The sequence below is a fragment of the Rattus rattus genome, chromosome 11, assembly GCF_011064425.1.
Source record: "Rattus rattus isolate New Zealand chromosome 11, Rrattus_CSIRO_v1, whole genome shotgun sequence".
Classification (NCBI taxonomy): domain Eukaryota; kingdom Metazoa; phylum Chordata; class Mammalia; order Rodentia; family Muridae; genus Rattus; species Rattus rattus.
In genome coordinates, this window is record NC_046164.1 from 33224629 (window position 1) to 33245992 (window position 21364).

A 21364-nucleotide genomic window follows, 5' to 3' on the forward strand; every position below is an offset into this window, starting at 1 on the left:
AGGAGCCTGCGGCAGGGCGGATGCTGAATGAAGGAGATGACGAGGGGGTTAATACCGGGTTTGGGTTGCTGAGGTGGGGCTGCCAGTGAGCAGGCACCCGCTGGCAAGAGCCTGGCCTTTTGCTACCAGTAAGAAGGGAAAGAGAGTAGGAACCAACCGGGAGGCTCGCACACCTAAAGGAGACATCTAAGCTGCAGCAAGCAGCAGCAGCAGCAGCAGCAGCAAGGGAAACGTGAGCTTGAACCAAAACTCGAACCAGGTGGAACCGGAGATGTCATCGCTGGTGAAGGAAGACTTGGAGAAAAAACTGTTCAAGCCGCTGGCACAGAATCTCTGCGAGTTCATTGAGATCGAGGTCTCTGTCCAGGACAGGTATTACCTCTGTGTGTCAGGTGAGCAGCACTTTCTGATATCGTTTCAAAATGCAAAGAGCTCAAAGGTGCACATGGGCTAGAAGGGAATGGTGTCTGCCTCCCTACCCAACTCGGACGCGCATGGATCTTCTCGAGGGTTTAATTAGCCAAGGAAAGGAATCTGCATTCTACAGACTTTTAAAGCACTAAAGCGAACCTAAAAACCGTGTTAGACATCATGAACAGTTCAGAAACAAACGTGGGTCTGTACTTCTCTTGGTTTGATCAGGGGTTTTTCCCTCCAATTTTTCATCTGATTTGCTTCACAGCATATAATTGTGTTGTATAAAGACTTACTTTTAAAAATTCAATAGCATCCAGAATATGATTAAATGCATGGCAGAACCAATTATAAGCCATTGCCAATGACTTTTGTCCTGGAACATAAACAAACCTCGGACGTTTCTTCCGAGGAACTATTGAGACTTCACGGTAGTTTATTTTGAAGAAAGAAATTCTCTTTTAAAAAGATTCTCCTGCAGAATAACAATATCAATACTTTAATAATAGAAATTAGTCCACAAAGACAGAACTTTACAGATGAGGGGACAGTCCCTAATGTAGATGTGTGATATATACAGTATTTAGTAAAAAATAGATATTTCCTTCCTGGTTTTAAAATGTGTGAAGGGTTGGGGATTTAGCTCAGTGGTAGAGCACTTGCTTAGCATGCGCAAGGCCCTGGGTTCGGTCCTCAGCTCTGGAAAAAAAATGTGTGAAAATTGTCCATGTTCTGGCCTTTGCATTAATTATGATTTTCTAAACCTTTTATGAATTTAGATGAAAACGTCGGTGCCCTTACTGAGTTTGACTGTAGCTTCCCCCTTTCCCGCCCCATGCCTCGAGGTACCCTTCAGGGGCTCAGAGAAAAGTGACTGTTGAGGTGTTCGTCTTTAAGGCAAACATGCATTTTCAGACAACTATTACCTCAATCTACCTGATAACTGGTTTAGAAAAGCTTTTTGAAGATGTTGAGAAGAAGCCAAGCATCCTGAAAGTTCTAAAAATTCTTTAAAAGTTTATAATTCCCAAAACACGCAAAAGTATGACCAACAATCAGAATGGTGATACTTATCTAATACCTAAACATATTTTACTACACATATGAAATATGGGGATTTGGTATATCAGCCAATAGAAAAGACTTAATCAGCTCATAATAATGAATTACATAAAAAGTAAATTAAAATTACTTAATAGACCAAATCACTGAGTCAAGAGTATTTTTATCCACTATGCTAGAGAGGACGCCCATTCTAACATAAAGTATAGGGATTTTTTACCTGTTATGGGTCCTGCTTTGTCTAAGTAACTTCTCATTAGGTGGCACTGACACTGTTTTAAAAGAAAAAATTAAAAATAAAAAAGCCAGAATATGTTATGGATCTAATTTACCAAATGTATCTTAGTGACTCCCTTCGAAATTTATATAATTAACTAAATTTGTTCTAAGTTTAGACATACATGTACATATATGCATATTATATACGTACATGTGTGCATTGTGCATATACATATATACATATATGTGCCATACATATATACATATATATATTTATGTGTGTATATGTGTGTGTGTGTGTGTGTGTGTGTGTGTGTGTGTGTGTGTATCTTACATTTAAACATTCGGAAGGTATTCAGTAGTTCTGATTGTACTAAGGAAATCAAGCTCTTCTCTGAGATGAGGAAGAAATGATTTCGTGAGTTTTGCTGTAAAGGTAACACACTATTATCCCCTTGATTTCCCGCGCATCAGTAGGGGAGCACTTTCCAAAAGTGTAACTTTTTAAAAATGACTATTACAAAAACTGTCAACAAAACAGCAGTTTCAACGATGCTTGACACTCCCACGCTTTACTTGCAAAACATCTGACATGAATCAAGCAAGTCATTGGCTATGACTCCATACTTGGAGCTCTGTCTGTCTACCGGGAGGAGAGTCACGTGACTGCCTCGTCATGCTCTTTAATCCAGGGGTTCTTCTTGTGAGACCTATGGGTCCAAAGTAGTTACATCGTGCATTTTTCTGATGAAAGAAAATGTAATTTATTTAAACGTGGTTGAACTGCCTTCTTATCTGAGTAGGGGCCAAAACAAGGGTTGTCTTCTATTAAATCTTAGTAATTCTGTGACTGGTCTCAAAATAGGCCATTATAAACTCAACGTCCCTCTCAGGAGTTGGCTACAGAGTACCTGGGGACTTCATTCTCGGAGACCTACTACAACCCTTTGCGCCTCAGGCTTTCCGTGGTAATTTCTCCCTGGGACAAGTCTATCCCCACTTAAAACACCGCTCTTTCCTGGCAGAAAAAGGCAGTATCTTGTGGTGAAGGAGGTCTGTCGCCTGCAGGTGGGGGGAAGAATAAGTCACATGTGTGAGGAGAAGAATGGAACCCCGTGTCGTAGCTTTAGCTACACCTAAATGGGAAGGAAAGGGGCACGGTGGGACCAGCCTGGAAACTCTGACATCAGAGCTCACTGTGAAACCTGGCCCTGGTTTGCTGCCTATCGGCTGTGAAACGGAGGATAAGATAACGATCCTTGATGGGCTCGTTGCTGACAGTTGCACACATGAACTCAGTGCGGTTATTATGATGGCGTGTACAAGACCTGCAGAAGCTCAAGCTAGATAAAATCCCACTATAGAAAGGGGAGGTGGCCATGAATCCCTTCCCTAACTGAGTAACTATTGCCAACTGATGGCTGCTGGGAGAAGGAGAGTCAGTTCTCTTTAAGGTAGCCCTTGGTCCCAGAATGCTCTCTGGTTGGTGCTTCAGCCTCTGGGAGGCCTTAGGGGCCCAGGTTAGTTGATTCTGTAGGTTTTCTGGTGGTGTCCTTGACCTCTCTGTCTCCTTTGAGCCTTCCTCCCCTTCTCCCATAGGAATCACCAAGCTCTCTGCCTAATGTTTGGCTGTGGTCTCTGCATCTGTTTCCATCAGCTGCTGGGTGAAGCCTCTCTGATGACGGTTAATCTAGGCTCAGCATGTTTAGCAGGATAGTGTTATATGAAAGTATACCATTAATACTGTCAGGGCTAGACGCTCTCTCACGGCATGGGTCGGGACCAGTCATTGGTTGGCCCTTTCCTCAATTTCTGCTCCATCTTTTTATGCCTAACATCTTGTGGGCAGGACAAATTGTGGGCGGAAGATTTTGTGGCTGGATAATTTTTTTTACATTTCTTTTTTAATTAAAAATTGTTTTTCCATACAATATATTTTATTTTGATCATGTTTTATCCTACTCCAACTCCTCCCGGATCCTCTCCACCTCCCTACCCTCTCGGCTTCATGTCCTTTCTCCTCCACCCCTCTCCTTCCCCCCTCTCTCCCTTCCCTCTCTCATGCTTTAAAAAAAAAAGCAAAAAGAGATGGACACAAAAAAATTAAATCAAAACAAATAAGCAAACCAAAAAAAACAAACAAACAAAAAAACCCAGTAAGACCAAAAATGCTGAAACAGAGTCAGGGGGAAAAGATGTCCACAAAAATACCAGAGTTCATTTCAGCTTGGCTATCCATTCCTGGGCTTGCTGTGGAGCGTGGCTGATATTATACCAGTGTGACTTCACTGGAGAGAACGGATTTCTCCTTTGACAGCAGGTATCAGTTGCAAATAGGGGAAGTAACCCCTGTCTGTTTCCGCCTGAGTGCTGAGACCCCATCTGTCTTGAACCTGTGCAGGTCCAGTGCCTGCTTCCACAGTCTCTGTGAAACCCTCTGCATCTTGGTGAACTTCTGTACAGTCAGAGTGGCCATTCTGAAGCCATGGGGCTTCCCCTAGGGTTTTACGTTGTCACTGTCAACTACGTTTTTATGCACTTATCCACCACAAGAAAAGAAGAAACCCATGACAGAGTAGAAACAAGAAAAGCATTTTGCTTCATAGCCTCTTTTGTGCCTCGGGTGTCTTTTTGCCTGCATTGTGTCCTTCCTCGTGACCTGATGTTACCCTTTCTTAGTCTCTCTTCTAAATGTTGTGCTGTACCCACATTTACATCTGTTTACTTAGATGGACTTAGATTGTTTAATATTAAGTGAGGTAACCAAGCCTCAAAGAGATGAACAGCATGCTCTCCCTCTTGATGATCCCAGACTCTATTGTAGGCACGCATAAGCACTTCGTGAGTCTTAATTTGAAAATAAGTGACACTGGTCAGAGTGAAGAAGACAGCAAACATAACTTTTTCTTTTTTCTTTCATTTTTCTTTAGAAGGGTTTCTGTGTGTAGTGTCCTGGAACTGGCCCTATAGACCAGGCTGGCCTTGAACTCACAGATGTACCTGCTTCTGCCTCCCAAGTACTGGGATTAAAGGTGTGAGCTTTAAATCTTTAAATCTAAGCATAGTTTTTCTACTCATTAGATTTTTATGTCACCCATAACATTTTTCTCTATGTCCCAAAGAAAAGAACAACTGAGTCACATCCCTTTTAAAAGAATGTTAAATAAAATAATACACAGAGGAAGCTGCTTTAAAGCACTTTCCAGGGCTTCCTTCAGAACCTCTGTGGGTAAATTCGTGAGTTCCCATGATCTTATTCACAGAGAATGCAAATCTAAACAGTGCTTAAAACTTTCAATTTCACCAAATAGCTTAAACTGTTCAACACTAACTTGAGAACCGCCCTGCTGATGGATAATTAGTGTGAGAATAAAGCATGGGATACTATTTTGAAAAGTTTTCATATATGTAAAAGTGTTATTGTCACGGCGTGTAACAATTCGTGGGCCACAATATATCCAAACTGCCATGGATACCTTCTGAGCACAGCTCAGAGCACAGCCGGTCTGTGCACTGTTCTGTTTCCATTCCAGAGTGAAGCTACGAGCGCACTTGATTCTGCAACACTATAGAAATCCGCATCCCAATGAGAACACACTTGGAGACATCATCCTTGGACTGCCCTTCCATTGTCTGTTGTTAAAAGAGGGGATTAATACAGAGTTGGTTTATGAAACAAGTGTACATCTTACTAAAATTACATAAAACAAGTCATCACATAACTTGGTTACAATCAAAATTATAATATATGAAATCTTAATTATCAAAGTAAATTCTCTCTCTCTCTCTCTCTCTCACACACACACACACACGCACACACACACACACACACACACACACACACACATGGGTGTGCCCAGGCACAATCAAATTGCATATGGAGAAATTTAAAGATATTCTCCTGACTTTCCAAATCAGAGTACACAGTGCAGAAAGTGATGAGCTCTTTTGGGTCCTCTTGTTTCCTTACAGTTACACAGTTTCACAGTTACACAGTTGTACAGTTATATAGTTAGTTATACAGTTATATAGTTATACAGTTGTTATACAGTTATACAGATATACAGCTATAGTTAAACAGATATCATCTCTGTTGGTGAAATGTTTGCCAAGCCAAGCTGATGTGTTATCTTTATCATTAAGCTCAACAACTGGGCTCAGGAGCTAGCTCAGTGGGTAACCTGCTTACCATGTGAACATCAGAACCTGAGTTCCATTCCCAAAACCTCCATTACAGACCTGGCATGGCTGTGTGCTCTTGTAATTCCCATGCTTGGGAGGCAGAGGAAGGGCTATCCTCGAATCAGAGAGTTTTAGGCCAGTAAGAGACCCTATCTCAAAAATAGGATGGATGGGGTGTTTGAGAATGATGTTATCTTGATATGAATCAGCTCAGTGGGTAACCACACACACACACAGAAGAGAGAGAGAGAGAGAGAGAGAGGAGAGAGGGAGAGAGAGAGAGAGAGAGAGATTTCAAAAATAGAATGGATGGGGTAAACACAGTTCATTCACACACACACACACACACACACACACACACTAACCAAATAAATAAAATCAACAGCACAGAATATACCCTCATCCATCAGTTACCTGAGACAGATTTTTACATCGTTAGTCGAGCACTTTGGAGATGTCAGAATCAAAATGATCTACCAGTCCAAGCTACATCATTTGCAGCATGCATAGAAACCTTAAAGTTTTGAAGAAGGAAAAAATACTTCATCTTTTTTTATGATTAAGATGAAGCAGTATGGATGAGATCAAAGGGAGAGAGATGTGGGGCGTGCCCACGCAGGGTCAAGATTCACGTAAGGCCATTTCTATGACGTATTCCTTTTCAGCTCCATGTTGCCGATGAGGAGACCCTGGTCACAAGAACTTAGTAATTAGCCTAAGGTTCCAGGCTAACTTTATGATCAGATTCCTTAGGATTAGAATCATTCTAATTCTGAACTTAAGGTTCTTTCTGCTGTCCCACCACTTCTAACTGGGAAGACTACCTGAACCTCTTAGAGCATGCGCAGACACTCCAAGAACGTCAAGCATGTTAGTACATTGGTCACTTTTTATCAAAGTCAAATTATGGTTCCCCAAGATCACAAACCGGTAGACCACGAATGGAGACTTCAGAGCCAGTCCATCCATCCCCAACAGTTCTGCCATGTCGCTTTCAGTGGACACAGTGAGAATATTCTAGAATGGAGCTGATTAAACGGATCTGGTATAAACCCCGCTGAATGGCTTGTTTCTTTGGCACTTTTGTTCCTACAAAATCAGTTTCTTTCTCCTCCACATGTATTGTTTTTCCTGTACATTCACCAATAACACAGGCCCTAAATTGCTTAAAGCCAATCACTTTAATATTTTGAAGACTCACGGTGTAGCTGAAATGGATTTTATAGCTATTTCTAGAAATTTTTTATTTGAAAATAGGATTTTGGTGAAATCAACCATAGCTTTCTCAACAACCGCGAGACATTGGCAATGCAGTGTGGCGTTTCACCGAGGCTTCTAAGGAGTATTTCACAATAACTTCTCCTATTAATTTAAATGGTGAAAACCATTATATAACACTGGATTATGAAACAAAAGAGGCATCTATTTATTTAGTGCATTTCTGTGCGACTTAATTGTGAGTTCCACATTTCCTCGATCCTGACTAATTATTTTAAATCAATTGGCCAGCTCTTTTCCCATTAGCCTCCCAAATACTGGTAGCTCTTTTAAAGGTGATGGAAGAATTTATTAAAGACAAAGCCTGCATTAAAATTAAAATAATGATGGCTACAAAGATCGGCATTCTGAAAATATCTACTAAAATATAAACTGGGGCGGGGGGGAGGAATAAAATCTTAAGCCCAGAGCAGGTTGCTTCTGAAGTTTCCCAGGGTTGTAGATATCACTCTCTAAACCGTATTTACAAAACGGATCCTCTGAGAAGAGAAAACAGCTCTAACGCTTACACTTTATAAACACATTTGGGTTTTTAAGACGCTGTGGTGCGGTTCCACTCTGCAACTGCATTAATGTGGAGATGGCCACTTAATTCCAGTTGGCAGCAAAGTTCAAGTATGGAGATTAGAGATTGGGTCAACTCCAGCCTCAGCAGACTCCTTTGGCTTACGGCTGGAGAACTCTTGGAACAGCCTTAGCGCTAAGGCAGGTTATTTTCTCAAATTAAGGAGGCTGTTCCCTCTTGGTCCTACATCATCTTACCTTTAGACCTAACCTTTAGACAGGCCCTGTGTTGTCTGAATCTAGGTTAAGGGGGAAATGGCCGTTATAGATGACTGGTAGGGCTTTCTTTCTTGACATCTCTTTTCTGTCCCCTTCTTCCAACCCATCCTTTCTGTAACCTCCCAAGAGGATGCTTTAATGTTTTCATAACTGTTTAAGGTGCTGAGAAGACATGACTATTGAATGGGCATCCCTAAATGGGCCACAAGCCCTGTGAAAGCTGAGAAACTGCAGGGAGATCAGGAAGAAAGGTCCTGAGAGCCAGAGGCTGGGCGGGGTGCTGTGGGCTATGATCTTCTGAATGTTACAGGGCTACTACGTTCACCATTCACCAGCATACCACAGCTGTGGCTACCCAACCACACACACGTGCACACGCACACGCACACACACACAGGAACACACAGGCACATGCACGCACCTATACACACACAGGCACACATGCATACACATATACACACACAGGCACACACAGCATTAAAGGAGGAGGTGGCACTTGTCAGGGAGAGTAAGGAAGTCAGCAGGAGTGGAAAGGGGAGAAGTCAGGGTCGTGGTAATAAACATGACAAATACATTTGTACATGTGTGTGAAACTGACAAAAATTAAATAAAAACACAGACTATAAGATATCATGCTAAACATATTTAATTTTAATCAACAAATTACTTGCATATATATATATATATCTTCCAAATAAATCTAAAGAATAAATATCTTTTCTTCATTCAAAAAACAATAGAATGTTCTAAAATTTAAACCACAGCCTCTCCACTTTTTAAAAAACTTTCAGTGACACCCTCCATATGTACACAGTTTTCAGAACAACTAACATCTGTATCCATTCTAGTCCTTTCAGGAACTAACTCCTCCCTAACCTTCTTCCTACCAACCTGTCTACATTCTTGCTCCATGCCAACAATACCAAATGCTTGCCATGACTCGAAAGTGCTGTGTGTTTCATGCCTGGGAACCCACACACTCCAAAAATTGCCTTTATCCCTTCTTCATACTAGTAAGTTCTATTGTCTTTGTCAACTGGGATTACTCCCTCCGAGCCTTTCCTCCTGTGGAGAGATAGCCACGCCCCTCCTCTATTATCCTGGCCACGCCCCTCTTCAGCCTTGTCCAGGTCTCATTCTTAACACTGTTGACAGCACCCTTCACATATTTTCCTTTGAAGCCTCCGTTCTCTGCAGTCTTAATGAGAGCTGGGATGATGCCTTATGGGAATTCATGTCTTTTCCCCCCCAATTCCTAGCACAGTGCTTGGTTCACAAGGGACCTTTAAATATTTATCAGCTTAATGAAGTGAACCAGTGGCTGAGTGGCTACACAGCCAATCGGCTGGCTTTCCTAACTTGTAGGCTATGCCGTGGGATTTGCTCCTTCGAATCGTGCTTTCATACGATGCCCAATTAGTTCCCTAAATCTCTTTACCCTCATTGTCTCTCAGTCCATTTCTTGCTAGTGAGACAGCAAGCTGAGGCAACAACAGAGTCCTGAGGTGGATCATCTGACTCAGTGGTTCCCAACTGTTCTAATGCTGTGATCCTCCAGTACAGTTCGTCATGTAGTCACCCCCAGCTCTACTGACTGGTTTTGTGTGTCATCCTGACATCATTGAGGATGGAACCTTGGTTGAGGAAGTGTCTCCATGAGGTCCAGATGTAAGGCATTTTCTTAATTAGTGATCAAGGGTGGAGAATCCAGCCCTTTGGGGTGGTGCCATCCCTGGGTTCCATAAGAAAGCAGGTTGAGCAAGCCAGGGGAAGCAAGCCAGTAAGCAGCACCCCTTCATGGCCTCTGCATCAGCTTCTGCCTCCAGGATCCTGCCCTATTTGAGTTTCTGTCCTGTGATGATTTGTATATGCTCAGCCCAGGAAGTGACACTATTAGGATGGGTGGCCCTGTTGGAGTAGACATTTCACTATGGACATGGGCGTAAGACCCTCACCCTAGCTGCCTGGAAGTCAGTCTTCCACTAGTGACCTTCAGATGAAGATATAGAGCTCTCAGCTCTGCCTGCACCGTGCCTACCTGGACACTACCATTCTCCCACCTCGATGATAATGGACTGAACCTCTAATCCTAGCTCCAATTAAATGTTGTCTACGAGTTGCTTTGGTCATGGTGTCTATTCACAGCAGTAAAACCCTAACTAAGACAAGTCCTGACTTCCTTTGGTGATGAACCACAATGTGGGAGTGTAAACCAATCATCCCTTTCCTCCCCAACTTGCTTTTTGGTTGTGCTGTATTGTCGCAACCATAGAAACCCTAAGACACCAACCATGAAAGTATTTTCATTTCTCCTTCATAACTGTAAGTTTGCTACTGTTATGAATTATATATAAATATTTTTAGAGGTGGATGTGTACCAAAGGGGTCGGGACCTGCAGGTGGAGAACCACTAACTTGACAGACACAGCTGCCTCTGACTGAAAGGTATGACATTTCACTGCCTTCACTTCAGCCCACCAGCCCACTGTCTGTCCTCTTGTCTTTGCTTTTCCTCAAAGCTAACATCTAGGTCCATGCGCACAGATCTTCTCTGGGACTACAGAAATACACAAGTGCAGAAACCCACCCACTTCTGTACGATGTTGGGAAGATTCTAGAGTCTCAGCCTCCATTGGCCCAAGTTAAGACTTATAATTGATGTCTTTTCCAGACATGACCCTCAATTACTTCCTTGAATCCCAAATTTATCAACCCTGTTCTTCTCTTCTAAATCCCTAGAATACGTAGTTTACATCATACCCTTTGGATTCTGTTCTACTAGCTACTAAAATCTTACCTGGCCCAGGGCCTAGCACGCGGTGTACACGAAACCTGTATTCGTGCATGGAGCCCTCTGCAAGCCACTTTCTCCAGTCACAAGAACAATCAGTCTTCAGGACAGGAGCCAGTGATCTTCCCCAGGTCAGATTCCTCAGATTAGATTCAGACACATGCCTCTCTGTCTTACCTCCACGGATCCCCACAGTTGTTTGCAAACTTCGAGCTATCTCCTTTTCCAGTTTCCACGGCATCACGTCATTGGGCCTGCCTCTCCCTTGCTCTAGCCTCTCAGCTGCCGTCTCTTCTCTGCACTGTCTCACTCTTTCCTCTGAGAACGTCCCCACTAATCTATCCTTGAAGGCCATTCCACACACACAAACCTCAGACCATTCCAAAACCATGAAATTTCCACCTCAGCCCCTTCTGAGGCACCTTGTAGATGCTTCGGTGTACATCAAAGCTCCTTATCCCACGAATGGGCCCAGCTCCCCCACACCCTTTCCATTTGGAGTCAGTATTGTGGTCCGGTTTCCTTTCTGTAGCATCCTAACCCATGTCACCAAAGGCTCACCTGAAACTTTACCTCCATTTGCTGATTTCTGTTTACCAACCACACACCATTCACCCTGAGGCTACCAACATCCTCTGGCAAATGAAAGAAAACTGTCCAGCCATGAATTTCTGCTGGGCACGTTCCTGAGTCACGTGTGTGCTTTAATTTTTCCTTATGAGTCAGATTTACTCTCGTGTTCTCTTCATAACACCGGTGAGTGATATTTCTTCTTTAGAGATTAATGAGTTCACGTAAACCACACTGCACTGTGCCAGGATTTGGCTCTAGAACATCGAACACCAAAGCTCACAGAGTATGAGCTCTCCCAAGGCTCTTCACCTCCTTTTCCCTCTCTAATGAGATCTACACACTGTGTTACCAGAACACTTCTTTCAGAGGGCACCATTTTATTGATCCCTGGCTCACAAAGGGAGGCCAACTATTGATTAGGGGTCACCATGTGTGATTGCCCAGAGCTCCTGACACAACGCCCCAATGTTGCACATGTCACTTAGCTCAGTCTCTCTTCTCTAGGAGATGGAACCCATTCCTCATCAACTCTGTGTTCAGCTGGTCTCCTTTGGATTCCCAGTTTTAGATTCTCCAGCTGACGGATCTTAAACATCAAACTCCAGGATGATTTTTTTGCCTTCTTTGAAGACCAAAGTCTTTCAAAACATTTTATCAACTTTCCAAACCTAGTTAATCGTATTGTCTGCCATATCTTAATAGCAACCAACCTATATAGTCCACTTTCTCTCTTTTATCTGGTAAAATGTAGCCTCCATTGTCTGTTTCCTCATGCTGACCTTCCCCTGAGGGTGCCCACATGGTGATCCTCCAGATCGGACCAGGCATCTATGCCTGTAACTATGTCGTAATTACTTTATATCTTCATAGCTAGAAGCTCACACAACTTAGTGTGTTTTGTGCTACCACAACAAACTACTTGTGCTTTAGTGATTTATAAAGAGCAGAGGTGGGTTTCTTAGAGCTCTGGGAGGATGAAGATTCCAAGACTAAGGAGCTCGCCTCTGGTGAGAGCCTTCTTGTTGCATGGTCTGTAGGGGAAAGCAGCCGTGAAACGATGTGAGAGTGAGAAGGGGAGAGGAAGGAAAGGCATTGGAACAAGCACCCTTTCATTAGGAGCACGCTCCCACAGAAGCGACCACTGGTCCTTTCACGAGCCTCTGATCTTGTGACCCAATCGTAAAGGCCTCACCTCTTAACATTGTTTCAGTGCAGATGACATTTCCAGCACAAGAACGTGGAGGATCTGTTCAGATCACAGCAGCATGCCAAAGGGAACCTTCCAGACCAGAAGGAATCTTTCCTCAAAACAAATTCCAGTCTCACTCAAAGACACCATCAGCTTACAGCTCTCTGGGTAACACTAACCACCCGAAAAGGAAAGTTTAAGCATCTTGCCCCCTCTCCACCTCTCTATAATAATCCAGTAGATATGACCTAGGGACAGTCTTGTCTTCTTACTAAAGTCCTGAGCGTCTTCAGGGCAGAAGCCAGGTTTCTTACGTGTCTCTCTGTAGCATTTATAATCTACTCAGCAAATGCAAATAGAAAGGACTCAGTAGATACTCAGTAGTTATTGGCGCAATAATTTTTTGAAGATATGTTTACTTTGGGGCTGGAGAGATGGCTGAGTGGTTAAGAGCAACAACTGCTCTTCCAGAGGTCCTGAGTTCAAATTCCAGCAACCACATGGTGGCTCACAACCATCTGTAATGAGATCTGATGCCCTCTTCTGGTGTGTTGGAAGACAGCTATATTAAATACATAAATCTTTAAAAAAGATATATTTACTTTATTTATATGAGTACACTGTAGTTATCTTCAGACACACCAGAAGAGGGCATTGGATCCCATTACAGATGGTTGTGAGCCACTATGTGGTTGCTAGGAATTGAACTCAGGGCCTCTGGAAGAGCAGCCGGTGCTCTTAACCACTGAGCTATCTCTCCAGCTCTCATTGATAATTTTAATAGAAGAACTCAATATTCCAATGGGACCAGAGACAAATGATTTTAGGAGCAGGCAATTATTATTCTCATTTTGTTCACATTAACCAGGGACAGACTCCTTCCAAGTCTTTTGAAGTAGAGTATGAGAATGGCCTATGCTGGGGGCACATTCCAAACACTGGACTTGGAGAGGCACATGTGAGAGGGCTGACAGCCTCAAACGTTACCACGCAGGTCACTGGGTGCTGTGTCTCAGGCCCTTCTGCTCAGTCTCACAGTCTAGACAGAAGTGTCAGCGCTCGGCTTGGTCACGGAACTGCTGCCCAAGCAGAGCTCTTTGCTGTTTGTACCGTATTTTCTCATATCATCGTCCACTAAAAGTCTAACTTGGGCCGGTGAACATCCTGTCCTCCGCTAGCTGCTTATGCTCAGCCTTTCATTTTCTGCCCCAAGTTAGACGTCCTTCCCTGAAAAAGCTCAGAGTTTAAAGTGTGTTGCTTGGACAGACAACTGTCCCAAAATAAAGTTAAGTCTTGAGCAAATCTGGGGCCACATTCAGTTACACCAGGATTCATATGAGGAGTGTACTTATAATTTGTGTACAGGGTCATTAAATAAAAGGGAGATAAATAGATACTGAAATTTGACTTGGGGGCTTTATAAAGTAAGAGTTTGAATAAACTAAGTGTTTTTTCTTTCTGTCCTACAGTGACCAAAACTGATGAAGTAAAAATCAGCATGGTGAAGCACTACCGAGTAGGGCTAGATGAAAAGTATGAAGTAACAAAAAGGTGGTCCCTGAATGATCTGCGGATGATTGACGGAAAGGAAGCAGATACGGTAAGTGTTAGCATCTTAGAAAGGCAGGGCAGGATCGATACACTGGAGATCATTACGTTCGATGTCCTACTTTATAGATTCTTGGCATGTACGAAGTGTGAAGATGACATTTTGTTGTTCTTAAGTGGTATGGATTAATTTCCTGGGGTGATCTATATTGGCTTTTATGATTTGCTTTTATGAGTTGGAATCGGAATTTTGTCTATTAAATTTAAAAAGCATCTCTCCTAAGTTGTTCTTGACAGGTTAAACGCCATCTACCAGTCAATCCTGCAACTTTCTCCAGCAGATGACATTTCTGGTGCCCCCTTTCTCAAACCGGCTTCTTCTTGTTGCTGCTTGGTTTCATTTGCTTTACTGCTTGTTAAGTTTGAAGGATCCCTTCCTTCTGACAGGAAATATACAGTCAGCAAGCTCCCTTTGACTTCCAGAAGAATTCCACCAAAAACCTACAGACTTAGCATTGAACGGGGACAGAGTGGCTGTCCCCGTCTCCTCCCCTGTCACTTGGTCACAAGTGCTTGCACTTGTCTGTTGATCAAAAGCTCATTCGTCACTGCTGACCTCTGTATGTCCACAGAGCTTGCTCCCTTACTGTTAGGCCCAGTCACTCCCAGCTCTTATCCCAGTCCCAGATTTTCCATTGAATAAATCCTACCTCAATTGCCCATCCACATAACATATTCATAACAGATGCAAATGCATGGTTGGCGGGCTACCTCATTCCCTTTTGGATAGGAAGCTCCTAAAATTCTGGGATCATGACCTCATTCTTTATCTTGGCCTTCTGCCTAATTAAGGACTCAGTAAATATCTGTGGTGCTGAAGTTGAATGAGTCAAAACTTAAAGTAATTTGTTATGTTTAAGAATAGCATATTCTTAGCGCGTCCGCTGTTCTGAGCTATTGAGCGTCCTCATATCTCTATGTTTTACCATCGCTATATTGTAATGCAGACTTAATACAGCCTTAAAGACTTGATCAAGTCAATGACAAACTGGTAAAGCAGGTAGGGCCAAGAACTCACCTGTGAGGAATAGATGGTTATTGTTGCTACTGCTCTTAAATCTGTCATCAGCCATCACCCTACTAAACAAGGGAGACAGGAGCCAAGCTAAGTATTGTATAATGTATAATACCAACTGTATTTATATATTGTGTAATTTACCACACCATTAAGATCCATGGATTAAATTCTATCACTGCTACTCTTTAATAGATGAAGAAGATAACATTTAAGAGACTAACTGACTTGCTGTAGATTACACAACTTTTAAGTGGAAAGTCTAGTCTCATCCTCTTTAGATCAGTCGTTTAACCCACAGGACTTTGTATACTCATTAATTCTTCACTTATGTCTTGAGGATTTATAGACTATCAGGACCTACTAGGCTCCAAGGCTACAGTGAGTATGCAGACAGCCGTAATTTGATGCTGCTGTTAACTGATCAATTGCTCCAGTCAAGATGTCTGAACGTTGTCCTTTTTTAGACTATCATGTCCTGTTACTACCTCTGTGCTCACCTAGAAAGCCCACTTTTAAGTGTATTTGAAAAGATGCTTGACCAAAGAATTGGGATATGTCATTGTTTTGTGTCCTAACTACTCACACATCTTCTGAAAATATATTTTACCTAAATGTTGAGGACTTAGAAACTGACTAAGTGTATTATGGCATGTCTACAAGTTAGATTAATTTACACCCTATACAAAATGTTAAACCTTCCACTTTACGTGTAAGTATACACATGTGTATATGCACTGAAATATGAAACAAACTCCAATAGTAATTTCCTGAGTGATAGTGATTTTTTTCATTATACTTTTCTGCATTTACCAGATGTTTGTATTGCATTGACTGTGAGGTTTATCTCATCTGTGTCATGTTTACCAATCTGTGGTGTAGAAATTAGCCATTCTCATTCATTTTTAGCCCATTTGTCTTTTGTCTTTTCCTTCTCCCATTCTCAAATACTACCTACGTCATAATTATTCCTGCCCAGCTTGGCCAGCACCAGGGGGCATATAAACGAAGCCTGTCAACTTGGATCCACTGGAATCTGTTAACTGTGTTCTATTTCTTCCCTACTTTTCTTGACCTCTAATTTCATTGCAAAGTTTTGGTTCCCCCCTTTTCACTGTGAAGATCCTGGTCTTTGATAGTGGAGCAGATACAGAAGGAAAGCTCACCCTGTCTGCTTCTCACGTCACGTCACAAGGACCGGCAACACTGAATTGCCAGGAGACAGACTACAATACCCAAACAGTCGTTCTCTTAAAGATTTCTCTTCTGGACGCTCGGGAAAAGCAATGTGCTCCTCCTTCTCTTGGGATTGGAGTCAGTACTCATTGTGATTTTATCAACAGCAATGATAAAGTGGTCACCTTTAAAATAGGCAGGACTGACATTAAATTCAGTTTGTAAAGCATACACTGAAGTAATCTGGGATTTGGAGAGTGACTGGTGTGAACAAGAAATGACTGGCGCCCTAGCACTGAGCTGTCTTCAGCTGACTGGGGTCTTCATTCTTGTTCTGGGCTCTGCCAGGCACTACCTGGGTCACCTGAATGTCACCTCTTTGAAAACTATTATCCCAATTATACATAAAGGGTAACAACAGGTCCACGAGTTCCTTTCTCAGCTCTAGAATTTTAGCAGAGAAAAAAATGGGAAGGAAGAGGGGAGAAGAGACTGTATTCTCTGCGTATGCCTACTCCACCTCAACTATTAGGCTAAAGGAAAATATTGGTCTTTTCTAAGTCTTTCAAAGGCATAAAAGACTTTTTTCACAGGATGAGAGTCGAGTGTTGGGAGGGAGAACTACCTGAAGGTGCAGTCAGTGTGATTCCCTTTGGTTGGGATTCTCTGTGACTGTCCAACTGTCAGAAGGACAGCTAGCAAACAGCTGTGAGGTGTGCCTTGCAGAGAGCTGCCTTGAAACCCCGGTCTCTCTATACATTGTGTATCTTTGCTTGGTAAACAGAGTCTTGCTATGTAGCTCAGGTTATCCTGGAACTATTCATGAGTCTCATACTGGCCTCAAAGTCACGGCTAGCTTCCCTGCATCAGCTTCCCAGGTGCTAAGATGCACTGCCATGTTCAATCCAAATATTAACTTTTTAAAAAGCATTGGTGTGTGTGTGCAGGAGGCTGCATGTGTACAAGTATGTGTGTAAGCACGCTTGTCATGTACGTGAGGCCAGGAGCTATCTTTGGGTTCCACCTATTTTTGTTTGGTTGGTGTGGTTTGGTTTGGTTTGGTTTGGTTTGATTGGTTTTGGGTTTGGTTTTTGGTTTTTGAAGACAAGGTTTCTTTGTGTAGCCTTGGCTGTCCTAGAGTTCACAATGTACACCAAGCTGGCCTTGGACTCAGAGATTCGCCTGCTTCTGCCTCCCAAGTGCCGGATTACAGGTGTGTATCACCACTGTCTGGCTGCTCTTCCTGGGACTTGCCATTTTTGGCTACACCAGCCAGTATAGTCCCATCAGTCCCTGGCTACTGAGCCTTTGGAAGTCACCTAACTTGGTTTTCCTGCTTCTCTCCCCAGCACTGGGGCTATAGGTGCGTGTTACCATGCCTGGCTTTTTATATGAGTGTAGGGGATTTGAACTCATGTACTCATGCTTGTACAGTCAGCCCTTACCCAACGAGACACTTCTCTAGCCTCTAGTGAGTACAGCTTCGTTTTGTTGTTTGTTTGTTTGTTTGTTGCTTGTTTGTTTTAAACATTGACCATATAAACTAAGGAAGTCTTTTAATATATCAGGTTACAAAGGCTGAGCAGATCTTAGGAAGGGACCTTCCATTTATTAAGTCGTGCGCTAGCAGCTTGTGTAACTGATCTCACAAAAAAATGTCACAGTAACCCTGTCTAAAATGATGGTCTAATTAGAGGGTCAGATCACCTAAATAATTTCCTGGGATTATAACAGGAGCTTAAATGATCTGTGTTCTCCAGTGGTTTGGACCCTGTCAATTTCTTTGTTATTTAAGGTAATGCTTAACCCCATTCCTCCACTCACAGATGCACTTCCTGTCAGCCCAGCACACATCTGCCAAGAACTTAGTAGTTGCAATAGATAAACACTAGGAACACAGAAACAAAGAATTTAAACTCTTTGCCCTCTAGGTTAATTGGAACAGTAATGTATTTTGTAAATGGAAATGCATTTTAAACACTGCCACAAAGCATTTCTTATTCAAAGAGCGGGATTGTCATTGTTTTAACACATAACCAAAAAAGATCACTAGAAACGGCATGAATTATGTCAGTTTGGGGTTTTTGTCCACATCAGTCAAAGGATTTGCTGTCTCTCATTTTCCTGCCAAAGCTTATTCCACATTGTTAACTTCAGTAAACAGTAAAGCTATCGAGTTGGTAGGCAGTACAAATCAAAGGGTAAACTAGCTATCCTGTGTCCCCATTTGCCTGCAAAGTGGCATGGAGGACGCACTTCTTAATCCACACAGGGAGACACATATTAGGTCCTCCAGAAGACTGCTCGTCTATCCTTACTGTGCTCTAATATTTACTGGAAAAACTTGACAACTACTTCTACGACGATTTATTTGTACAACTGAAAAAGGTGTGCATGTTCCAAAGCCTTTGGTTCTGTTTACTTTTTCTTTTCCTTTTATTGAAAATAGATGTTTTTTCCTCATATACTATATCCTGCTTACAGTTTCCCCTCCCTCTACTCCTCCCAGTTCCTCCCCCCTCCCCTCTCATCCAGACTCACCCCCTTTCTGTCTCTCACTAGGAAACAAACAGGCTACAATAAAGTAAGACAAAACATAATAACAATAAAGTGGGATAACAATAAAGTAAGACAAAAATGAGATAAGAATAAGATAAGATTAAAAACAAAACTAACACATCAGAATTGGTCAAAATAAATAAACAGAAGGAAAAAAAGGACAAAGAGAAGGCACAAGAAAAAAAAGACTCACTCATTTGCACACTCATGAACCCCATGAAAATACTAAGAAGAAACATATATATAATATATTATTATCACATTTATATAATTAATATACAATTATTATATTAACATAGTAACATTTTTTTTTAAAGCAGGAAGAGCCCTGACACGATATGATACAAGGAACCTTCAAAGACACCATTGAGTTTGGCATCTCCTGCTGGGCATTCAGCCCACCCTTAAGAGTGACGTCTTCCCCACTGAGGTTCCCTTGGGGGAAACCAAAGTTTCAATAGCACCATTATCAGTCAGAGATTCTCCTTTCAACTCTGGTGCTGAGCCATGCATGCCATTCAGTCTCTGTGACTTCATCATGCTGATCTAGAGGGCCTTGTTGTCTTGGTGTCTTCTATACTTTTGACTCTTAACACTCTTTACATCTCTGTTCCTTGGAGTTACCTGAACCCTGAGGGGAAGGATTTGACAAAGACACCCATTTAGGGCTGAGCAGGGTACTGATCTATGATTATAGCAGGATATCATCAGGAGTCACCTCCTTACTAAGTTTGGGTTGTTTATTGTTATGCATTTGGTTGGTTGGTTGGTTGGTTTGTTGGTTGGTTGGGTTGGGTTTTTGTTTGTTTGTTTGTTTTGTATTGTGTTTTTGTGTGTTGTTTTGTTTTGAACGCCTTCAAGAAACCATGCTGGGGGGTTGGGGATTTAGCTCAGTGGTAGAGCGCTTGCCTAGCAAACGCAAGGCCCTGGATTCAGTCCCCAGCTCCGAAAAAAAAAGAAACCATGCTGGTCAAACTGGATGTCTGCATGTAGAAGAATTCATCTAGAATTCTTCATGCTTATCACCTTACAAATAATTTAAATACAAATAAATTAAAGACCTCACCTTAAAACCAGATACACTGAACCTGCTAGAAGAGAAAGTAGGGAATAGCCTTGAACTCACTGGCACTGGAGATGCCTTTCTGAACAGAACATTGTTAGTACAGGCACCAAGATCAACAATTAATGAGCTAGACCTCATAAAATGGAGATGTGTCTGCACAGCAAGGGACACTGTCATTTGGACAAAGTGGCAGCCTACAGAATGGGAAAAGATTTTTACCAACTATATATCAACATAGGGCTAATATCCAAAATATATAAAGACTTAAAATACTAAATATTAAAAAACAGCCCAAAACAATTAAAAATGGGGTACAGATCTAATCAGAGAATTCTCAAAAGTGAAAATTCAAATGGCCAAGAAACACTTGAAGAAAGGTCCGATATCCTTAGTGATCGGGGAAATGCAATCAAAACTCCCTTGATATTTCATCCTACACCTGTCATAGTGGCTAAGGTCAATAACACAAGTGCCAGCACATGATGGCAAGCATGTGGAGCAAGGGGAACACTCATTCATTACTGGTGGGAAAGCAAACATGTACACGCTGTGTGGAAACCAATGTGGCAGATCCTCAGGATGATGGGAATGGATCTATCCCAATATCCAGCAGTAGCACTCTCGGGTGTACACCCAAATGATGCTTCGTCCTACCACAGAGACCAGTTTGTAGACTTTAGAAATAAGTCTGATGGTGATACAGTCGACAGGCACACCAACAGAATATGGGGATCCAGGCAATGTCCTTCACTAAAAAGTAAATCAGGTCCCTCTTTCTTTTCTAGGACAATCCATTTTTTGATCTACACTTCAAGAAAGTATACAGCTTGGAGGCCTACAGCTGTGCCTCCAAGTACTCCTTTGCTCGCACAGTGAGCAGGCTGAACCACGTGTACCTTAAGAAGGACTTACACATCGTGAACTTCGATTCTACCTACATTAACGATGACTCCATTTGGTCCTCCAACAACAAAGACTGCCTGGTCCTCATGAGAATATGCTTTTATGCTTTCAATCTTGTGTGCTTGTCCTTGTGTCCCCTGCCACTTTGAAGATGTAACCCAAAGTCCTTCATCAGTGTCTGAAGAAAATGCCTCCCCGACTGAATACTGATAGTCAAATGTTTGTTTTGCCTCTTCACTGAAGGGTATTACTTACACTGAAATAAGACAAGGCTTTGAGAATTGAAATAAAATGTGTTTTAGTGCAGACCTTCAACAGTTGAGATTCTTGGTCCACTGTGTTCTTTAGTAACTTTGGAAGGTGGTGTTTGGTTTGAGCTAAATTAGAGTCAAGAAAAACCTTAAAAGATATCCTGGGTTCATAAATAAGAAAATTTCATCTTTTCAAGATATCAATTCTGTTCAAAAATGTTTTTCAGATCCAAGATAATTCCTCTAAAAACTTTAATAGTCTGTGTTGTAAAAATGGAAAAGTCCTATTTTCAAA

At 42.1% G+C, this 21364-nt stretch overlaps 1 protein-coding gene across 1 annotated transcript; it reads left to right on the plus strand.

Moving 5' to 3' along the window:
• Positions 1 to 271: 271 nt before the first annotated feature.
• On the plus strand, positions 272 to 21138 carry Exoc1l (exocyst complex component 1 like). Its single transcript, XM_032917023.1, has 3 exons — positions 272 to 392; positions 13961 to 14091; positions 20701 to 21138. Exons 1-3 carry the CDS (start codon positions 272 to 274, stop codon positions 20965 to 20967), a joined length of 519 nt encoding a protein of 172 aa, XP_032772914.1. The 3' UTR covers positions 20968 to 21138.
• Positions 21139 to 21364: the final 226 nt, after the last annotated feature.